The sequence below is a fragment of the Festucalex cinctus genome, chromosome 3, assembly GCF_051991245.1.
Source record: "Festucalex cinctus isolate MCC-2025b chromosome 3, RoL_Fcin_1.0, whole genome shotgun sequence".
NCBI lineage: Eukaryota > Metazoa > Chordata > Actinopteri > Syngnathiformes > Syngnathidae > Festucalex > Festucalex cinctus.
Window position 1 is genome coordinate 30869879 of NC_135413.1, and position 19623 is coordinate 30889501.

At 43.4% G+C, this 19623-nt stretch overlaps 1 protein-coding gene across 4 annotated transcripts in view; it reads left to right on the forward strand.

Moving 5' to 3' along the window:
* sv2 (synaptic vesicle glycoprotein 2) overlaps positions 1 to 19623 on the forward strand; it is a 42254-nt gene that overhangs the window by 2868 nt on the left and 19763 nt on the right. For 2 of the 4 annotated variants that reach the window (XM_077517560.1, XM_077517559.1), the window contains exons 3-12: positions 1593 to 1754; positions 1829 to 1991; positions 2111 to 2232; positions 4213 to 4376; positions 5907 to 5987; positions 6081 to 6170; positions 6272 to 6360; positions 6491 to 6618; positions 7530 to 7625; positions 7704 to 7863. In XM_077517560.1, coding sequence (XP_077373686.1) covers positions 1593 to 1754; positions 1829 to 1991; positions 2111 to 2232; positions 4213 to 4376; positions 5907 to 5987; positions 6081 to 6170; positions 6272 to 6360; positions 6491 to 6618; positions 7530 to 7625; positions 7704 to 7863 — 1255 coding nt within the window. The remainder of the gene's footprint in view (positions 1 to 1592; positions 1755 to 1828; positions 1992 to 2110; positions 2233 to 4212; positions 4377 to 5906; positions 5988 to 6080; positions 6171 to 6271; positions 6361 to 6490; positions 6619 to 7529; positions 7626 to 7703; positions 7864 to 19623) is intronic. The other 2 variants (XM_077517562.1, XM_077517561.1) reach the window with 1 other exon arrangement.

Here is a 19623-nt window from a genome sequence, read left to right on the forward strand (position 1 = left end):
TCTTTCATCAGGAAAAAAAAAAGTATGTTGCTATCTGTTTCCATTTTGCAGCAATTAGCATTAGAAGAGAGCTAAGTTTCATCCGTTTTCATAAATCTATTTAAAATTGTAAGTAATTGAGCTTTTTTTTCTAGATGGCCCCGGTTGATCTCCTTTGCTCTGCTGCCACCTGCTGGCCGTTTGTGTAATAACTACCATTTCTGCAACCGTTCTTTGCAGTTGAGAGGCTGCATCAAAGCCTTCTGTATGCTCTAGCATAAAAGAAAAAACAAAAAACGTATAAATACGTCTTTGGGACACTTAGAACATTAAAAAAACGTATTTACACGTTATTGGGAGCAAATGAGTTAATCGTTTTTATTGCAAATATTTGAAATGAACCATTTTTAACAAGTTTCGTCATCAAAGGTATTTGTAGTCCTCTTTAAAATGGGTCAATTAGACCCGGGCTACGTTTAATGTTCCCCAAGCATTCCAAATAAACATTAGTAGTAACCATTTTAATTGAAAATATGTCAAAGTGAACCATTTTAATTGATGAGAAGTTTCATATTTAAAAAAAAACAATCAAACAAACTACTCATCTTGAAATTTAAAATGAGTCAATTTGACCCGGGCTATGTTTTATGTACATTTAACATGAAATTGAAAATATGTCAAAGTGAACCATTTTAATTGAGAAGTTTCATCGAGGGGAAAAAACAAAACTACTCATTTGTATCTTCAACTTTAACATGGGTCAAATTGACCCGGATGATGTTTAACGTTCCAAAAGTATTCCAATAAACATTCGTAGGGCATTTTAATTGAAAATATGTCAAAGTGGAACATTTTAATTGATGAGAAGTCTCTTAGGGGAAAAAAAAAAATACTCAAATGGGTCAATTTGACCCGGGCTATGTTTTATGTACATTTAACAATAAAAATTGAAAATATGTCAAAGTGAATCATTTAAATTGAGGAGAAGTTTCATAGCAGAAAAAAACAAAACCTACTCATTTGTATCTTCAACTTTCACATGGGTCAATTTGACCCGGGAGATGTTTAATGTTCCAAAAGCATCCCAATAAACATTACTAACTACATTTAACATTAAATTGAAAATATGTCAAAGTGAATCATTTTAATTGTCTGCTGATGATATGTTTCATACTAATATTATATAATAACTCTTAAAATGGGTCAATTTGACCCGGAATGTTTAATATTCCAAAACCAACCCAATAGACTTTTTATTTTATTTTTTATTTTTTTATCAAACTTAACAATTTCTTAGTCTGCTGATGTGAAGTTTCAAAGCAAAAAAACTTTGTTGGGTCATTTTGACCCGGTACTGACTGTTTCAAAAGCATTTGAACTGTTTTCATTGCAAATATGTCGAAATGAACCATTTTTTATTGTCTGTTGGTGCCAAAAGTTTGATAGCGAAAAGTTAACATTTGTTCTTGATCTTGAAAATGGGTCATTTTGACCCACAACATAATAGGAGGGTTAAAATGAATAATGTCCATAAAGTGTCCAAAGAAGTAACGTCCAGCCATTTTATTTCGATAATCTTTTCACGCTTTGCGTGTTGCGCTTCCCGTTTTCAGGCTTCGGCCCGTTCCACTGGCTGCTGCTGCTGGTTTGCGGCTGGGCCAACGCCAGCGACGCGGTGGAGATCGTCTGCGTGTCCTTCCTGCTGCCGACCGCCCGCTGCGACCTCCAGCTCAGCTCCTCCGACATGGGCCTGCTCACCGCCTCCATTTTCCTCGGTCGGTCTCGCGCTGTTCTCGAGTTTAGACGTTTTTCGAATGACCCGGGCTTGCGTCGTCACCCCACCGGCCAGGCATGATGGTGGGCGGCTACGTGTGGGGATATCTGGCCGACCAGAGGGGGCGCTGCAACGTCTTGGTGGTCTCCCTGTCCGTCAACGGCCTGTTCGGAGGCCTGGCCAGCGCGGCGCCGTGGTTCTGGCTCTTCCTGCTGCTCAGGTTCATCAGTGGCGTCGGGTGAGGACACAGCGGGATGGTTTTTTGTTTTTTTTTGTGTGTTTTTCCACATCCATCCATTTTCTATAGCGCTCGTCGTCTTGAATGCACTCATAAAAAAAACCGAAAAATCTCTCCAGGGTGGGCGGCTCCATTCCCGTCATCTTCTCCTACTTCTCGGAGTTTATGCCCCGCCTGAGACGAGGCACCATGATCAGCGCTCTGGCCACCTTCTGGATGGCGGGCAATATTCTGGCTGCAGGTTAGTGTTCGTTTCGTCAACGAAAACGAAACAAAAATCATTTTGTCAACACATATTTTCCCTTGGACGAAAACTAGACTAGACTAAAACCCTCATTAACTAATTTTCTCCCAAAAACGTATAAAAAAAAAAACGTTCTATTTTAATTATTGCCATGGTCCCAAAAGCATATTTATACTTTTTTTTAATGTTTTTTTTTTTTTTTTTTATTTATTTTTTATGTTTATGCTAGAACATACGGAAAGCTTTGATTCAGCATCTGACCTGAATAGGTCGCTTAAAGCAATGTTAGTTATTACAAAAAATGGCCAGCAGGTGGCAGGAGAGTATAAGAGGCCATGTTGCAACAGGCCCTTTTCCACAGTGTTTTGAACAGGTTTGTGAATAATGATAAAACTTAGCTATATTCTAATGCTAATTGCTGCAAAACGGAAACAGATAGAAATATACTTTTTTTTTTTTTTTTTTTTCCCTGATGAAAAAAAGAGACCTTTCTTTTGGTTGGTTCCATGTTTTAATAGCAATTAGACCACAATATTTTGTGGGCTTTGCAAAATCAGTAAAAATCCAATAAAACAGTCGGGAGTGAAGGGGGTTGCGTCAGTCAAAATGGCTGCCAGCGAATGAGTTAATAAACAATAACTGGGACTAAATCAGCATGCATTTCCGTCAACAAATGAAGATGAGACGAAAATGTACTTCACTTCATAAAAACTGGACTAAAATCTATGGACATTTTAGTTGATGAACAAAAACGAGACGAAAATGAGATGATTTTGTCAAATCTTGTCTCTGATAATCTGTCACTGTGACACCACCTTTCAAATCTGCAGCTCGCAAGGGCAAAACAACACAAACACATGGGACAGACAGGTGGTGGATTCACGGTGATTGGTTAAAAAAAGTCAATTATAGTTGTAACGTAACATTAATCAAACGGCAGTAATAAGAATGTTCGAACAATAATGTTAATCCAACCGCTAACTAATGCTAGCTAACATACTAGCGCATAGCATGGAGCCATAGTAGCCACATGTTGATATACCGTAAGTTGTTTTTCATCAAAAACATGAGAGAAAATTTGATGTGAAATACTTTTAGATCCAAAATGTTTAACATTATCTGCTGACAAAAAGAAAAAAAAGAAACAGGTGTAAAATGATTGTTCTGACTAAAACTAGACTAAAACGTTGACAGTTTTTGTTCATTAAAGTTAGACGAATAAAGTTTTCTTGGACTAAAATAAATCTAGAATGCTACATTTATAGTCGATTTAAAAACAAGTAAAAAAGACTAAATAAAAACGGGATGAGGTTGACTATGATTTAAAAACGAACACGCATGAGTGAATTTCAAACAGGACTCAAACTAAGACTAAATTTCAAAATGGCGGATAAAATTAACACGACTGCATGTACAAGACACCCTACAACAACTGCAACATTTTTATTTTTTTTTGCTGACTATCATGTAATGCTGCATTCGAGGATGGTCGGATATATCCGAGTTGGTTTTTCTGAAAGCGTTCGAGGCGAAAGTAAAAAAAAAACAAAATGGCGGATAGTGGTAAATTGCTTTTTATTTTGGTTCTGAAAACTCATTTTGACCTCCAACAAAATTACCTCACAATTTTTGCTTCATTTATTCTTTTTATCTTATTTCATAAACATTTTTCCATACAGTTCAGTAGTTGACCGTATAATTTCATGCAGGGAGATAGCGGCAATACTGTCACGTACGTCGCGTTATGTCGAATATTTATGAATGAAGAAATCTAGTATCTAGTTTGATTCTCAAGCAAATTGTGTTTTACCATTCACGGTCTGTGTTTCCAAAGCGGTCGCCATTGTAGAGTGAGTTCAAGGGGGGGGGGGCGTTCCCGTCCACACTTCCCGGTTTGAACTCGGAAAAGTCCCGACTTCCGCCCGTCCTCGAACGCAGCATAAAGTGGAGGGCTGTTAATTGCGTTTGTGTGCACAGGCCTGGCCTGGCTGGTGATCCCCAGAACGTGGATCCGTTTTTCCGTGGGCCGCCTGGACTTCCAGAGCTGGCGAGTGTTCGTGGCGCTCTGCTCCGTCCCGAGCGTCACGTCGGCCGTCATCTTCAGGCTGCTCATGCCCGAGAGCCCCAAGTTCCTCATGGAGGTATCTGACAAACTTTTTGTAGCTTTCACTCACTTTTCGCGGGTGTTGGTGTACGTTCCACACACGCCCGCGAATTTCCGCAAAGTAGAGGTGGTAATTTATTTTTTAAATTTTCCTGTGGCAGCGGATTTACGCCTCTAATAAGCCATTGTGGACCACACATGGTTTTCAAACACCCCCAAACATTTTTTGACAATATGTTCTATGCAGCCCCACTACTCCAAATATGGTATTCTGGTTGAAATTATGTTACGGAATATGAGTGAAACAGCAAAATTCAGCCGTTTTTATCCGTCTCAAGGGGGCGGCCATTTTGCCACTTGTCGTCAACTGAAGATGACATCACAGTTGCTCAGGTGTCGGGTAGCAACCAATCCACAGTGCAGCTTCAGAAACCAGGTGAGCTGTGATTGGTTGGCAACTGTGATGTCATCTTCAGTCGACGGCCAAGTGGCAAAATGGCCACCGCCTGTGGTGGATAAAAACGACCGGATTTTGCTTCGTAGTTCATATTCCACAAATGTAATATTAATCAGAATGTCATGTTTAGACGAGTGAGGTCACATATAATATATTATTGTCAAGAAATGTTTAAGGTTGACGTCCACTTGAACACTTTACAACCTATACATTTAATATATAGCGTAAATGTGACGTTTGGTGCATTGTACAAAAATTTCTGTACTTAAGTATGCACAACTGATTTATTTATTTTTTTAAAGGGATACTTGACTCATTTAGCTATTTTCAGTAGTAAGAAGATAGTATTTTGTCTATAATTAATGTGAGAACCATTATTTTTCATGTACAATTAATACCTTTAAAAACACGTTAGGCGCTGAAACTGGTAACGACCAATCATGGCTCAGTTTGCTAACGTCACATGACCAAACCCAGAAAGCAGGTGAGCCGTGATTTTTTTTTTTTTTTTTTTTTTTTTTTTTTTTAATGAACGTTTATTGAACAGATTTGAAGAATACAAATATCAGTCAATCCAATTTACATATATTGGAAAGAAAATAAATTATACACCATAAAGATCAATGTAATATCACATAAAAAATACAAGGAAAAAAACACAAACATTAACATTACAACTAGCTCAGTGAGGTTTTTTATTTTATTTTTTTATATATATATTTCTGCATGGAAAGCCGTGATTGGTCGTTAATGTGCTCCCCGAGGACGCGTGATGTCATCTTCAGTCGACAGCAAGTGGCAAAATGTGTTTTTAATTGTACATGAAAAACAAATAAAATTATCAAATTAGTTCTCGACAAAGTCAAGTATCCCTTTTAATGATTTGTTGATATTAAAAAGAATATGTAAGTTTGTGTACCTGTAAAATTTTCTCGTATCGATAAAAGAAAGTCTAGTGAAAATATCACTTTTTTTTTTTTTTTTTGTTCTTAAACAAAAAAAAGTTATTACAAATAAAAAAAAAAAAAAAAAGAATTATCACTTGTTAATTGGTAGCTCCTAAAAATTCTCGCAAGTTGGTGTGGTCCAAAATGTTTTGCGTCTTTGCAGGCTGGCCGCGAGCGAGACGCCGTCCACGTCTTCCGCCAGATGTTCCGACTGAACACGCGCGGGAAAGGACTCGCGTTGCCCGTAAGTGAGGGGGAAGGTCGCGCGCGGAAAAAATCAGTTTTTATCGCGTCATCGCGTCAACAAGCGACACGACGCTCGCGTTTGCTTTACAAGGAGTTTTCGTTGCACGTGAACGCCGAGCGACGGACGCGCCAGACGGAAACGCGACGGCCGTGCGGACGACTTGCCGCTCTTCTGAAAAAGGTCAACAAGGAAGGAAACTCATCACAAATAAAAAAAAAAAATAAAACAAACATTGTCGCCCCCTGAAGTGAAGAGATGTTTTTTTGACGTGACAACAACAGGGTGCGATGCCGGTCCGGCAGATGTTTGGCGCGAGCCTGAAATCCAAAAGCGTGCCGCTGCTCGTCATTTTCTACTGCATCTCGTTTGGGTGAGTAAAGACGCCGTCCGTCCGCAATCACAACTTCAGTCGTTGCGAACGCCGACGATCCAAAAGATGATTTTTGAGACGGCTTGAGTTGTGATTATCTGGATGCGAATGGCGTGGCTGTTGTGCGTAGTTTCTACGGTCTGTGGATGTGGTTCCCCGAGCTGTTTTCCCGAGTGGAGGCCGGCAGCTCGCCGTGTGCCAACATGTCCGCCACGGCTCAACGGCGCCACCGCGACTGCTACCCCGTCAACACCGTCGGTGCGTCATGACATTCTTCTTCTCTTTCTTCTTCTTCTCTTTCTTTCTTCTTCTTCTCTTTTTTTCTTCTTCTTCTTCTCTTTCTTCTTCTTCTCTTTCTTCTTCTCTTTCTTCTTCTTCTTCTTCTCTTTCTTCTTCTTCTCTTTCTTCTTCTTCTTCTCCTTCTTCTTCTTCTTCTCCTTCTTCTTCTTCTCCTTCTTCTCTTTCTTCTCCTTCTTCTCCTTCTCTTTCTCCTTCTTCTCTTCTCCTTCTCCTTCGCCTCCTCCTTCTTTTTCTTTCTTCTCTTCTTTTCTTGTTCTCCTTTTCTTCTTTTTTCCTTCTCCTTCTTTACTTCTTCATCTTCTTCTCCTTCTTTTCTTCTCCTCCTTCGCCTCCTCCTCTTTCTTTCTTTCTTTCTTCTTCTTCTTCTTCTTCTTCTTCTTCTTCTTCTTCTTCTTCTTCTTCTCCTTCATCTCCTTCTCCAATCAGAGCTCAGCTTGTGAATGTCACATGACCAAACCTTGAAAACAGGTGAGCTGGGATTGGTTACCTGAACCCTTTGTGATGTCATTTTCAGTCGACAGCAAGTTTTTTTTGTTTGTTTGTTTGTTTTGTTTTTTTTTGTTTTTTTTCCAAGCTACAAAATGTGTTTTTAAAAGTACTAATTGTACGTGAAAAATAATGAAAGTATCAAATTAATTATAGACAAAATATTAACTTTTTATTGCTATAATGGGCTAAATAAGTGAAGTATCCCTTTAATTGCTGTTTGGGTGATACAATGGTCCTTTCGAAAAACGTCACTTCTGTAAGGCGTGTCAAGACCCCGAAAAATTTTGAGAAGCCCTGCGGTACACCAACATTGATTAAAACGAATCACGCTTCGTTTTTTTGTTTTTTTTTAATCTCTTGTCTCCCGTTTTCATGACCAGTGTACGAGGAGGGCTTCTTCATCGCCGCCGCCAACCTCCCCGGCAACATCTTCACCATCCTGGCGATGGACAACGTCGGCGGCAAGCTGCTCCTCTGTGAGCGAGTCGACGGCCCCCCCCGCAAGCGCCGTCGGTTAAATTTGCCCCGATTTGATTTGCCGTCTGTGCCGTCAGCCGTCAGCCTGCTGCTGTCCAGCCTGAGCGTCTTCCTCATCTACGTGGTGCGGACCAAGAGCCAAAGTCTGCTCCTGTCCTGCCTGTTCAGCGGCGTGTCCGTCGTCGGCTGGAACGCTCTGGAAGTGGTGGCCACCGAGCTCTACCCCACGCAGCTACGGTACGTTTTTTTGGCAAGTGCTCTGAGGGAGGCCTTCAATTTCCGCTTGAGCGCTGCGTTTATTCATCCAGAAAATCCGAAGGACGCAAGGGCCACATCATGTTATGAAGAGAAATTGTGTTTAGTCCTAAAAATTGTACAAATAATTTCTTTGTGCTTTTGCATATTTTAAAAAATACTACAGTATATAAACCAATTTATTTGTAATATGGCAATAGGGTTATTATAGTTTTGGAATTTTTCATTTGAGTTTTTATTTTGTTTTGAGTTTGTTTTTTGTTTTGTTTTTTAGTTGGTTTTAATTAGTTTTCAGGGTGGTTGTTAGTTTTTTTTTTAATTAGTTTTAGTTCTTTAATAAATGCTTAGTTTTAGTTTAGTTAGTTTCAGTATTAGTTTTTTTTTTTTTTTTATGTGTACTACTTGTGCGCAATATTTAAAAAACACCATTGTCGACGGTGATGCGCCTGCCCAGGTCGTAATGTGCGATGCAGTTGGCCACAAAAGACCCCCAAACGTCGGACAAATTTTCGTTAAAGTCTCATTTGAATATTTCATATGACATAGAGGCTTGAATAAGATTAGAAGTCATGAAAACAGAATTTATTTTGCATGCCCAGTTTTTACACAATGGCAGTTTTAAAAACACAACTAAATTCTTGTGATTTTGTCCAAAAAATGGCTTTTCCTTTGAAGTGTCATAACTAAGTCATTTATGAATATTTTTTCAATTCCAACCACTCAAAATGTTCAGTTGCATCATACCTATCTATAGATATATAGTTTTTTGTTTTTTTATGTCCCCTATGGACAATAATAGAAGTATTATGTTAACAGTAAACTTTTTTTTGGAACAAGCGGGTCAAAAAGTCACAATAACTGATTTTGATAACAGAATTTATGAATAACACTTTATAACAAATATGAATGAAATCGAATTCATGAACACAAAAAACAGCACAACAAAACACCAACTAACTGAACGCCAGAGGTACTTTTTTTTTTTTCCATTTAACAATTCAGACAATGGGCCTTGATGTGTTTTTTGCAAATGGAAGTTCCACATTTTGCGCAAACGTTTGAAGCCCGAAGCGGCTTTGTGCAAAGTCCGCATTGTTTGCGCTTGGCCGAGGGTCCAGCTTGTCGATCTGCCTGCTCCACCGAACCTTCGGCAAAAGCCGGCGGTGCCCGTCTCGAGACTTCAGGCCCGATTAGAGCCTTGCCGACCTCCTCGAGGAAGAGCCGCCGCTTGTAGTTTTTCCTCTCGTTCCATTCTGGGTAGATGGCGGTGAAGAGCACAAATGCGTTGAAGCAAGAAATGTCCAACATGTGGTAGAAAACACACATGGGCCACCTCTGTGCCCGCCGGCGGCAGGAGTACGCGGCACAGGCCTGGAAAAAAAACACACAAAATCATCAGATGGCAAAACAGCTTTGACAAAGCAAAACATGTGCTTACCTAACAAATAGAAATAATTTGAAGCCATAATTGTGGGGGGGAAAGTGACATGTTCAGTTTTATTACACATTAAGGCCCAAAGGGAGAACAACAAATAAATATACTAGGGGTGTTAAAAAAAAAAAAAAAATCGATTCGGCGATATATCGCGATACTACATCGCGCGATTCTCGAATCGATTCAATAATCGGCTGAATCGATTTTTTTTTTTTTTTTTTTTTTTAAGGATTCACACCTTGACCATGGAAGAATGTTATATGAACGGAACATTAAGCCTTAATATTTTATTTTAATGCTGTTCAAACATGAAACAGATTACAACCTCTATAAGACTGAAATTTCAGATAAATAAATAATACATTTTCATATAAATCTTACACTCTACAAGCTTACTGATTAGTATTTTCTAAATTTGAATGAAAAAAAATCGCAACAATCGACTTATAAATTCGTATCGGGATTAATCGGTATCGAATCGAATCGTGACCTGTGAATCGTGATACGAATCGAATCGTCAGGTACTAGGCAATTCACACCCCTAAAATATACAGTAAAATCTTCAATGTTCGGTGTTTAAAGAAGAAAAAAAAAAAAAAAAAAAAGTAAAAATGACAAGATGAGCTGCTTGAATTCTACATATATAACACACATACTGTACATACCGGCAAGTAGCAATGTAGCATACACAGCAACATTTCAAATGTTTATTGCCAGTATTGTCGCGCTTCAACGGCAACAGAAGGATTGAAACCGTCATGCCACATTCAAACGAAAAAAAAAAAAAAAAAAATTCTATGAGCTAAAAAAAAGACAAAAAATGTATTAAAATGTTAGATTAAAAATACATTTCATATGGAATTTAGTAGAAATCATTAAAAAAAAAAAATCCGCTAAAATACTACATAACATTAACAACAAAAAAAAAGCCAAAAAAAAAACTCGTTCTTTAATTTGGTCGAAATAATTTTAAATAAAACAAAATACAATAAAATGAAAAAAAAAATACAACTAATATTAACACATTCACTGCCAGCCCAGCAAAAATGCATTATTTGACGTCTTTTTCCGTCAATGGCAGTCAATGATTTAAGATGAGATGTAACCAAAATTGATGGAATTTTAAGCAACATTTGCCTTAAAAAAAAAAGAAAAAAAAGGGAAAAAAGGATGCTGCAATATAATCACAAAATATATTGGCACATTGTATTTAACACATTCACTGCCAGCCCAGCAAAAATGCATTATTTGACGTCTTTTTCCGTCAATGGCAGTCAATGACTTAAGATGAGATGTAACCAAAATTGATGGATTTTTAAGCAACATTTGCCTTAAAAAAAAAAAGAAAAAAAAGGGAAAAAAGGATGCTGCAATATAATCACAAAATATATTGGCACATTGTATTTAACACATTCACTGCCAGCCCAGCAAAAATGCATTATTTGACGTCTTTTTTCCATCAATGGCAGTCAATGAGTTAATAACATTTAATAACCACTGTTGTTGGAATCTGGAAAGAAAAATATTAACTGTATTACTAAAAAAAAAACACATTTTATACCTGGTCCAGACGATCCACAGCACCTTTGCACGTGTTGTATTTTTCAACTACCACGGGCTTTTTCTTCCCCATCTCCATCACTTCCGGTTCTCGGTACCGCGTGCTCAAGACGAGGACGTTTTTCCCCTTCTTTGCAATGTAGGAGACCAAAGTGTGATGGTTTGTAAAAGCAAAAAGGCTGGAAAAGACTTCTCTGCCATTCATGTCCAGGAGCCGTGGAGGAAGCTCGGCCTTGTTTTTCCGAACTGTTCCCGTCAATACCATTTTTTGTTTTTTTAGTGCAGCCGCCAGGGGGAAAGATGTAAAAAAATTGTCAACCGTCACTGAGTGGCCTTCCAATTGGGAGCATAGGTCCAAAACCACCCTCATCCTCGCCTGGTTTTGTTCGCACTGGCCTCCAGTCGGCTTTCCGGTGTACAACTGCATGCTCCAGGCGTAAGCAGTAGAGACGTCACAAAGTGTCCATATTTTCAGTCCATATTTTGCGGGTTTCGACGGCATGTACTGTATAAAAGAGCATCGGCCCGAAAACGGGACGAGCAGTTCATCGATGCAGATATCCCTCCCCAGATTGTACATTTTGGGAAGGAGGTCAAGCCACATATCCCAAATGTCACCGATAGGGGACAGTTGATTGAGCTGGTGACGGTGTGGCGGCCTGAGGAGCCTGTCAGCAAATCGAATCGCCCGATTTATTTGGCTGAAGCGCCCATGTGCCATCGCTTTGGAAAAGATGGCGCGTCCGCTATCATTTCCCCACAAGCTCTTCCTTGCCTCGTGTTTGGATTTGTACACCCCTGCCAGGATCAGCAGCCCCAAATAAGCGCGCAGCTCCTCAACAGTCAGGAGCCTCCAAGCAGCGACTGACCTGCGTCCTTGGAGGTTCGTCATGTCCAAAATCCGTTGCAGGATGGCCTCAGTGAAAAACAAATCGAATGCAGTTTCAGGGCTGCTGATCCTGGCTGCTGCATACGATGTTGGCCCTGGGGTCGGAATGGGGGAGGGGACATAATGGCCGGCCACCTCGTGTGTAGAAGACCACATTATTTGTTGATTTTTTGAGAGCCACTCAGTGTTTTCATCCTCTGCCTCACAGTCACGTTCATCTGCGCCCGCCGCCTCGTTCTCGCTCTCACCGCCGCCATCTTCTTCTTCCACTTCCCAGTCATCGTCATCGTCGTCATCATCATCATCGTCGTACTCCAAGTCGTCATCCAAGTCGTCCTCCGACGTGCAAAGTCCAGCAAAGCTTTCGTTAACAACCTCCGAGTTCTCCGAAGAAGTTTCCAAACGGAATTCTTCCTCCGAATCGCTACTTTTCAATACAAGTTGAATCGCGTCCTCCAAGGAATTTTTTCGAGCCATCGCAACCAGTTGTGTTTGAAAAAAATAATAAATGCAAATGAGTGATCGTCGCGAGAAAAGCGACCCCAAACCTCCACAGCCAATAGGAGGAAAGAAATTCAAACGCCCAACGGGGAGGGAGGAGTTGAATTTCAAACAAAAACAAACAACATGTGCGTCGGATGTTGGACATCGCGGACATTGTTTGCATTTTGGGCAGCACTTTTGTATTGAAAAGTGAACTCAGACACATCGACACCATATTTTTTGCAATGCCAACGGTTTTTAATCGCACGCATTTCGACGGCTCTGCAGCGCAAGCTTCGCAAGCAAATTTATTGGCTTATGGCGCCCCCTCGTGGATTTTGAGTGTTAACACTCTCAAAACACAACTTCCTCTATTTTCAAGTTTTTGACTCGTCAAAGAAGCGATTGGATCAGTTAATCACGGAAAATGCATTATAACACATCAGGTTGACAGCACATCAAATGCAGTGATTTATAATTAATTGATTTATTATAATTTGGTTTTAATCTCTGTCTCCCATTTGCAGTAACTTAGAAATTACAGCATGATGCCATTTTGAAGTTCTAAATGTAAATGTAAAAATCCTGGTGAAATGTTAACTCCATCGTGGTTTTTCCACCAAATGTTTTTCTTTGATGAAAAACAGAAAAGCCGGAAAATGGACATATAATGCCGAAAAGAAATTATTATTTTTTGGTCATCATTTTAGATAGGATATCTAAATAAAACAGTGTCTATTTCTACCCTTTTCTATTTATGGTAAACAGTATACAGTACAGTTTATGGTGTAAAATAGTAGGAAAAAAAAAACTTGGAAAAAGTTTTTTTTAGACTTGGAACGGATTAAAATTATTGACATGAGTTATAATGGGAACAATTGTTTCGGATTTCGAACAAATCGCTTTTAGAAAGCCTTCTGGAACGGATTATGTTCGAAAACCGAGGTTTGACTGTATTTACAAAAGTTTGACGTTTTAGTAGAGATTTGATCAAGAACTGTGGAAGTTTTCTGAGCACAAGTGGCGCTGCAACGCCTTCTCATTTCTGCATATGTGATTGGATTGTGTGGTGCCGCAGCTGTTACTCGTCAAAGATGTGTCGACAAAGCCCTCGCTGAATATTCAATTCGCTTGTAAAGAGCGGTCGTGATTTTGCAGGGTGTGCCTGGAAGCCGATAAACTGGCAGGCAAAATGGCTGCATTTGTAAAACAAAGGTGCCCTAGTTGTAGGCCATTGGGTTGTTGATATGCAAAACAACTGGGGAGGGGCAAGGAAAACCCTGGACAAAGAAGTGTAAGAAAATGTTTGGATGGATTAAAAGTGAAAATAAACACTGATATAAAAAATATAGTTCAAAAATTAAATACAAAAAATAAATATAAATGGAAATAAATAAAGTAAAAATACAAAAAAACAAGATAAAAAAATAAATGTGGAAATAAATACAAAAATACATATTTAAATAGAATTAAATATCATCAAACAATAAATAAAAACACTCCTCTCACATTTATTTATTTCATGCTGCAGACACTGTCAGGACATGTTATTCAAATGAAGGGGCGGTCCTAAGCATGTCTTGGTTGGACTCCGCCTTTGCAAACTGCCTTTCAATAAGCGAAGTGCGCATTAAGTTTGCGCATGCGCGAGGGAAAAAACGAGGCTTCCAACTCGCCTATCAATTTGAATGGCGGAGATTAGAGTGGTGACAATCTTTGCGTAACTGTACACTTGAAAGCTTGCAAGTCAACTTCCCCGATATCAGTAAACCACACGCTATGCATATTAATTAAAAAAAACAGCAACTTTCCAGCCGTGGAAACGTTTCCATCAGAGCCGATTCCATCGGATTCAATTCATTTTCAATGACCGTTTGGTAGTTTCGCCTACCCATAATGCACCTTGAATTCGAGAGTGAGCGGGTCGGCAAAATGAGGAAGTCTCGCCGGCTTGAATGGAGAGCGCCGGTAATGTGGACGGCCATCTTGTCCACCGTCACCACAACTTGCGACTTGGAGTTGCTCGACAACAAGCCGTGGTGACGGTTATTTGAGGGAGGTGTTTTTTTTTGTTTTTTGTTTTTTTTAAGAGAACGTTGTCGCTGGCATGGCAACTAAATTGAGTTGTAGTGTTCTATTTCGTCCCTCCCGACCGCCAGGTGGCGGTGCTGTAACCAGCACGGAATTCCCCTTGTCAACTTTCGTTTCTTTGAAGATTTTTTTTTATCATGTGGATGACGCTGCACAATTTCTGTGTGGCATCTACTCTGTCACAGAAGTGTTTATTTGTCGCAGTGATTGAAAAAAAAACAGCCTTAATCTATCGAAAGCGCATTATTTCTGACACGGAGCGAGGAGGTAGGACTCAGACGCAGAGTGACAGTTGGCCAACAAGGCTGCAGCTTTAATCAATTCGAACCAAAAACACCTCTCAAGGAGGGAAAAAAGGCAGAACAAAAAGAGCTCCAAACTGGAGAATAAACAAGGGCACTCAAAAACAGGGACAACTAAAGGCGCTCCGCTAGGGAGGAAAACAAGGGGCAAACTAAGGGCGCAAGACCAGGCAAGGCAAGACATCGAACAGGGACTGTGAAACAAGGACTGTGAGGACGCTTCCATGCACTGAGATGTGACACTTCGGCAACGGAGGGGAGAATGCAGGTGGCTTTTATGTCGGGGTTGATTGGGAGCAGGTGGAAACAATCATGGGCGTGGACCGGTGATTACTGTGCAGGAGGAAGGGCAAGTGACCTGAGGTGAGAGGGTGGTTAATGACTTCAAAATAAAACAGGAACCTGACTGTGAAATAAAAGCATGACCCGCCACTCTGGTGGCGGCGTGACAGTACCCCCCCCTCAACGGCCGGCTCTCGACGGCCCAGGAACCTCGGGGTGTTCATCATAAAAATCGTCGATGAGGGAGGGGTCTACAATGAACCGGGCGGGCACCCATTGCCGTTCTTCAGGCCCGTAACCCTCCCAGTCAACCAGGTATTGGTGCCCCCGGCCCCGCTTTCGGACGTCCAATAATCTTCTGACCTTATAGACTGGGCCCCCCTCCACCATCTCCGGAGGGGGCGGCGCAGGCTCGGGCGGGACCAGGGAACTGTCCTGAACAGGCTTGACCTGGCTCACATGGAAGGTAGGGTGGGTGCGGAGGGATCGAGGCAGGCGCAGGCGCACGGCGGCTGGACCTACTGTCTTGGTGATCGGGAATGGCCCCACGAATCTAGGGGCCAACTTTGGACAAGGTACATTTAGATGAAGGTTCTTCGTCGATAGCCATACCTTTTGACCTGGTTGATATTGGGGTGCGGCCCTCCTCCTCCGGTCAGCAGCTCTTTTCATCCTGTCGCCTTGACGTTGTAGTGCCAGTCGAGCCGCTGACCAGATTCGGCGGCACCGGCGGACCATGGCGAGAACCGAGGGAACTGAGGCTTCCTCCTCCAGGTCTGCGAAGTAAGGTGGGTCGTAACCATGCACACATTTGAACGGCGTGATTCCTGTGGCAGAGGTGGGTAACGAGTTATGAGCCAGTTCAACCCAAACCAAGTTTTTGCTCCAGGTGGACGGATTTTGGGAGACCAAGCACCGGAGTCCGGTCTCCAGCTGTTGATTTAGCCTCTCGGCTTGTCCATTGGCTTCCGGGTGGTAGCCCGAGGTTAAGTTCGCCTTGGCCCCTATGGCTCTGCAGAACTCTTTCCAGAAGCGAGAGACGAACTGGGGCCCGCGGTCGGACACAATGTGTCGCGGGAATCCATGGGTTCTGAATACTTGGTCTATCATTATTTCTGCTGTTTTCTTGGCGGAGGGTAACTTGGGTAATGGAATAAAGCGGACCATCTTTGAGAAGCGATCAACAACTGTAAGTATTGTGGTTTTACCATGTGATGTGGGAAGTCCAGTGACAAAGTCCATTGATATTTCAGCCCAGGGTCTTGAGGGGATCGGTAGTGGCTGAAGGAGGCCCATCCGAGGTTGATTAGATGATTTATTTCGGGCACAGACTGGGCAGGCCTTTACATATTCCTGTACCGAGGCTTCCATAGAAGGCCACCAGAATCTTCGGGCGACAGCGAACAGGGTCCTGCGAGTACCTGGGTGACAAGACAGACGAGAGGTGTGTGCCCAGTTGATCACCTGTGCTCTTAGGGCCTCCGGGACGAAAAGCCGTCGTGGTGGGCATTCTTTCGGGGTGATCGTGTCTTGAAGGGCGTCCTTGACTTCCTCTTCAATCTGCCAGGACAGGGCTCCTACTATGCAGTCTCTCGGCAGGATGGGTTCAGGTTCGGTTGCTGTGGATTCCGGGTCATGAATACGTGAAAGGGCATCTGCTTTAACATTCTTGCTTCCGGGTCTGTAGGTCAGAGAAAACGAAAATCTGTTAAAAAACAATGACCACCTGGCCTGTCGGGGGTTCAGTCTTTTTGCTTGGCGCAGGTACTCCAGGTTGCGGTGATCTGTCCAAATGATGAAGGGGTGTTCTGCGCCCTCCAGCCAGTGCCTCCACTCTTCTAGGGCGACCTTGACCGCCAGTAGTTCCCGATCTCCAACGCTGTAATTGCGCTCGGCCTTGGAGAGCTTCCTGGACAAGAATGCGCAGGGGTGCACCTTTCCATCCTCCTGGCTCCTTTGGGATAGGACGGCCCCGACGCCCAGATTGGAGGCATCTACCTCAACCACGAACTGGCGGGTAGGGTCGGGAACTCTGAGTATCGGAGCCTCTGTGAAACGTTTCTTGAGTGTGTTGAATGCGGCGTTGGCCTCCGGAGTCCAGACGAAGCGTTGCTGTGGCGAGGTCAAGGCATGGAGTGGAGCTGCGATGGAGCTGAAGTTGCGGATGAATCGTCTGTAAAAGTTGGCGAATCCCAGGAACTGTTGCACCTTCTTTCTGGACTCAGGTGTGGGCCAGTCCCTGACCGCGCTGACCTTCTCCGATTCCATCTCGACTTTGCCAGGAGATACGACGAATCCCAGAAATGAGATGGTATCGGCGTGGAAAAGGCTCTTCTCCGCCTTTACGTAGAGCCGGTGTTCAAGCAGGCGTTTCAAGACGTGGGTGACATGGTGCTGGTGGGTTTTCAAGTCCGGTGAGTAAATCAATATGTCGTCCAAATAAACATATACGAACTGGTCGATGAAGTCCTTGAGCACGTCATTGATCATGGCCTGGAAAACAGCTGGCGCATTCGTGAGTCCAAATGGCATGACTAAGTATTCATAGTGGCCTCTGGGAGTATTAAAGCCGGTCTTCCACTCATCCCCTGCACGAATACGGACGAGATGATAGGCGTTTCGAAGATCTAATTTGGTGAACACCTTGGCTTGCTGGAGCTGGTCAAATACTGAGGACATCAGAGGCAGAGGATAACGGTTCTTGACTGTGATTTCATTCAAAGGGCTGTAGTCAATACAAGGACGTAACGAACCATCCTTCTTGCCCACGAAGAAAAAACCAGCTCCAGCTGGCGATGACCGGATAAGTCCTGCTTTCAAAGACGTGTCGATGTACTCATTCAAGGCTTTGCGTTCGGGGCCCGAAACCGAGTACAATCTCCCTTTGGGAATGGAAGACCCAGGAATCAGCTCAATTGCACAGTCATAGGATCGATGTGGAGGAAGTGACATGGCCTTGGTTTTGCTGAACACCTCCCTGAGAGGATGATAGCAGGTGGGAACGGTGTTCAGGTCCGGGTATTCCTGGTCATTCACAAGAGTCACCTGTCGGACGGCAGCGGGAGGTGCCTCTGCCGCTGGCCGCTCCAACCCATGGTGTTCACAGTCCTTTCCCCAGTCCAGGACTTGCCCCGATCGCCAGTCGATGCGGGGGTTGTGCAACTGCAACCAGGGGTGTCCCAGGACCAGTGTGTGTGATGGGGAGCGGAAGACATGAAAACGAAGGAGTTCTCTGTGCTGCCCAATGTGAATCTCAAGTGGCTCTGTGACATGCGTGATGAGAAATAAGTCTTTCCCATTGAGCGCCCTGGCCCTCATATGGGTGGAAAGTGGCTCCGTGCCTGCCTGCAATTTTTCCACCAGACCCCAATCCATGAGGCTCTCGTCTGCTCCAGAGTCAATGAGAGCTAGCAAGTCTGTGGAGATGTCATTGCAGGAAATCGTGATGTGCGTGAGTTTTCGGTTCTTGACCTGTTTCCGAGTCTCAGAACCCACCGGAGGACCTCGCTTGGTAGGACAAGCTACCACCAAATGTCCTTTTTCTCCACAATAGTAGCATCGCCCCTCTTGACGACGTCGCTGGCGTTCCTGGTGAGTCAGTCGGGCGCGGTCAAGCTGCATTGGCTCCTCACCACTCTCGCTGGGCCTCCCCGCGGTGGATGACTGGGGAAGTGCCCCTTGTGGTGATTCTCTTGCTGTGGGGTGCCGAAAGAATCCGGAGCCGGTCCTTCGATGGTGTCCGCTGGCATACGTGAGATCTCGACTCCGGTGATCGGTGCGGATGGCCAGCGAGATCAACGAGTCCAAGTCGCTAGGTAAGTCCACGGGTAGTAGGAGTTCTTGCATAGCGGCGGAGAGCCCCTTCAAAAAATGATCAAAGAGGGCTGTCTCATTCCAGCCACTCTTGGCCGCTAGAGTTCGGAATCGGATCGCATAGTCATTAACCGATTCTCGGCCTTGTCTGAGATTGCTTAGCTCTCGAGTCTTTTCCCGATCCATGTTGGTGGGATCGAAAACAAGACGAAGTGCCCTGCTAAACCCGGCTGCAGTTGAGCAAGTCGGGGAGTGCCGTGCCCATTCCGCGGTGGCCCAGTCTCTGGCTCGTCCCGTCAGGTGGGAAATCATGAAGGCCACACGGGAACGGTCGATGGGGAAAGCCTGTGGCGAGAGTTCAAAGTGTAAGTCGCATTCGGTCAGGAATGCCTGACATTGTCCTTGGTCTCCCGAGTATCGCTCCGGGGGAGCCAGTCTCAACCCCGCCCCGGTCAAGGCTGGAGTTGGGATCGGTGGTTCTGCGGTCTCTGGTTTCGTGATGGCCGGCGTGGAGTGTCGCAGGTGGCTCATTAGCTCCTGCACCTGTCCAGCGAGCTCTCCCATCCGGGTGACCATCGCCTGCTGGAGCTCCTCTGTCTGCGACAGGCGGGCGGCCTGTCGTCGAAGTGCAGCCTCCAACTTCTCCGCTGGGTCCATGCTGGCCGAAGTGTACTGACACGGAGCGAGGAGGTAGGACTCAGACGCAGAGTGACAGTTGGCCAACAAGGCTGCAGCTTTAATCAATTCGAACCAAAAACACCTCTCAAGGAGGGAAAAAAGGCAGAACAAAAAGAGCTCCAAACTGGAGAATAAACAAGGGCACTCAAAAACAGGGACAACTAAAGGCGCTCCGCTAGGGAGGAAAACAAGGGGCAAACTAAGGGCGC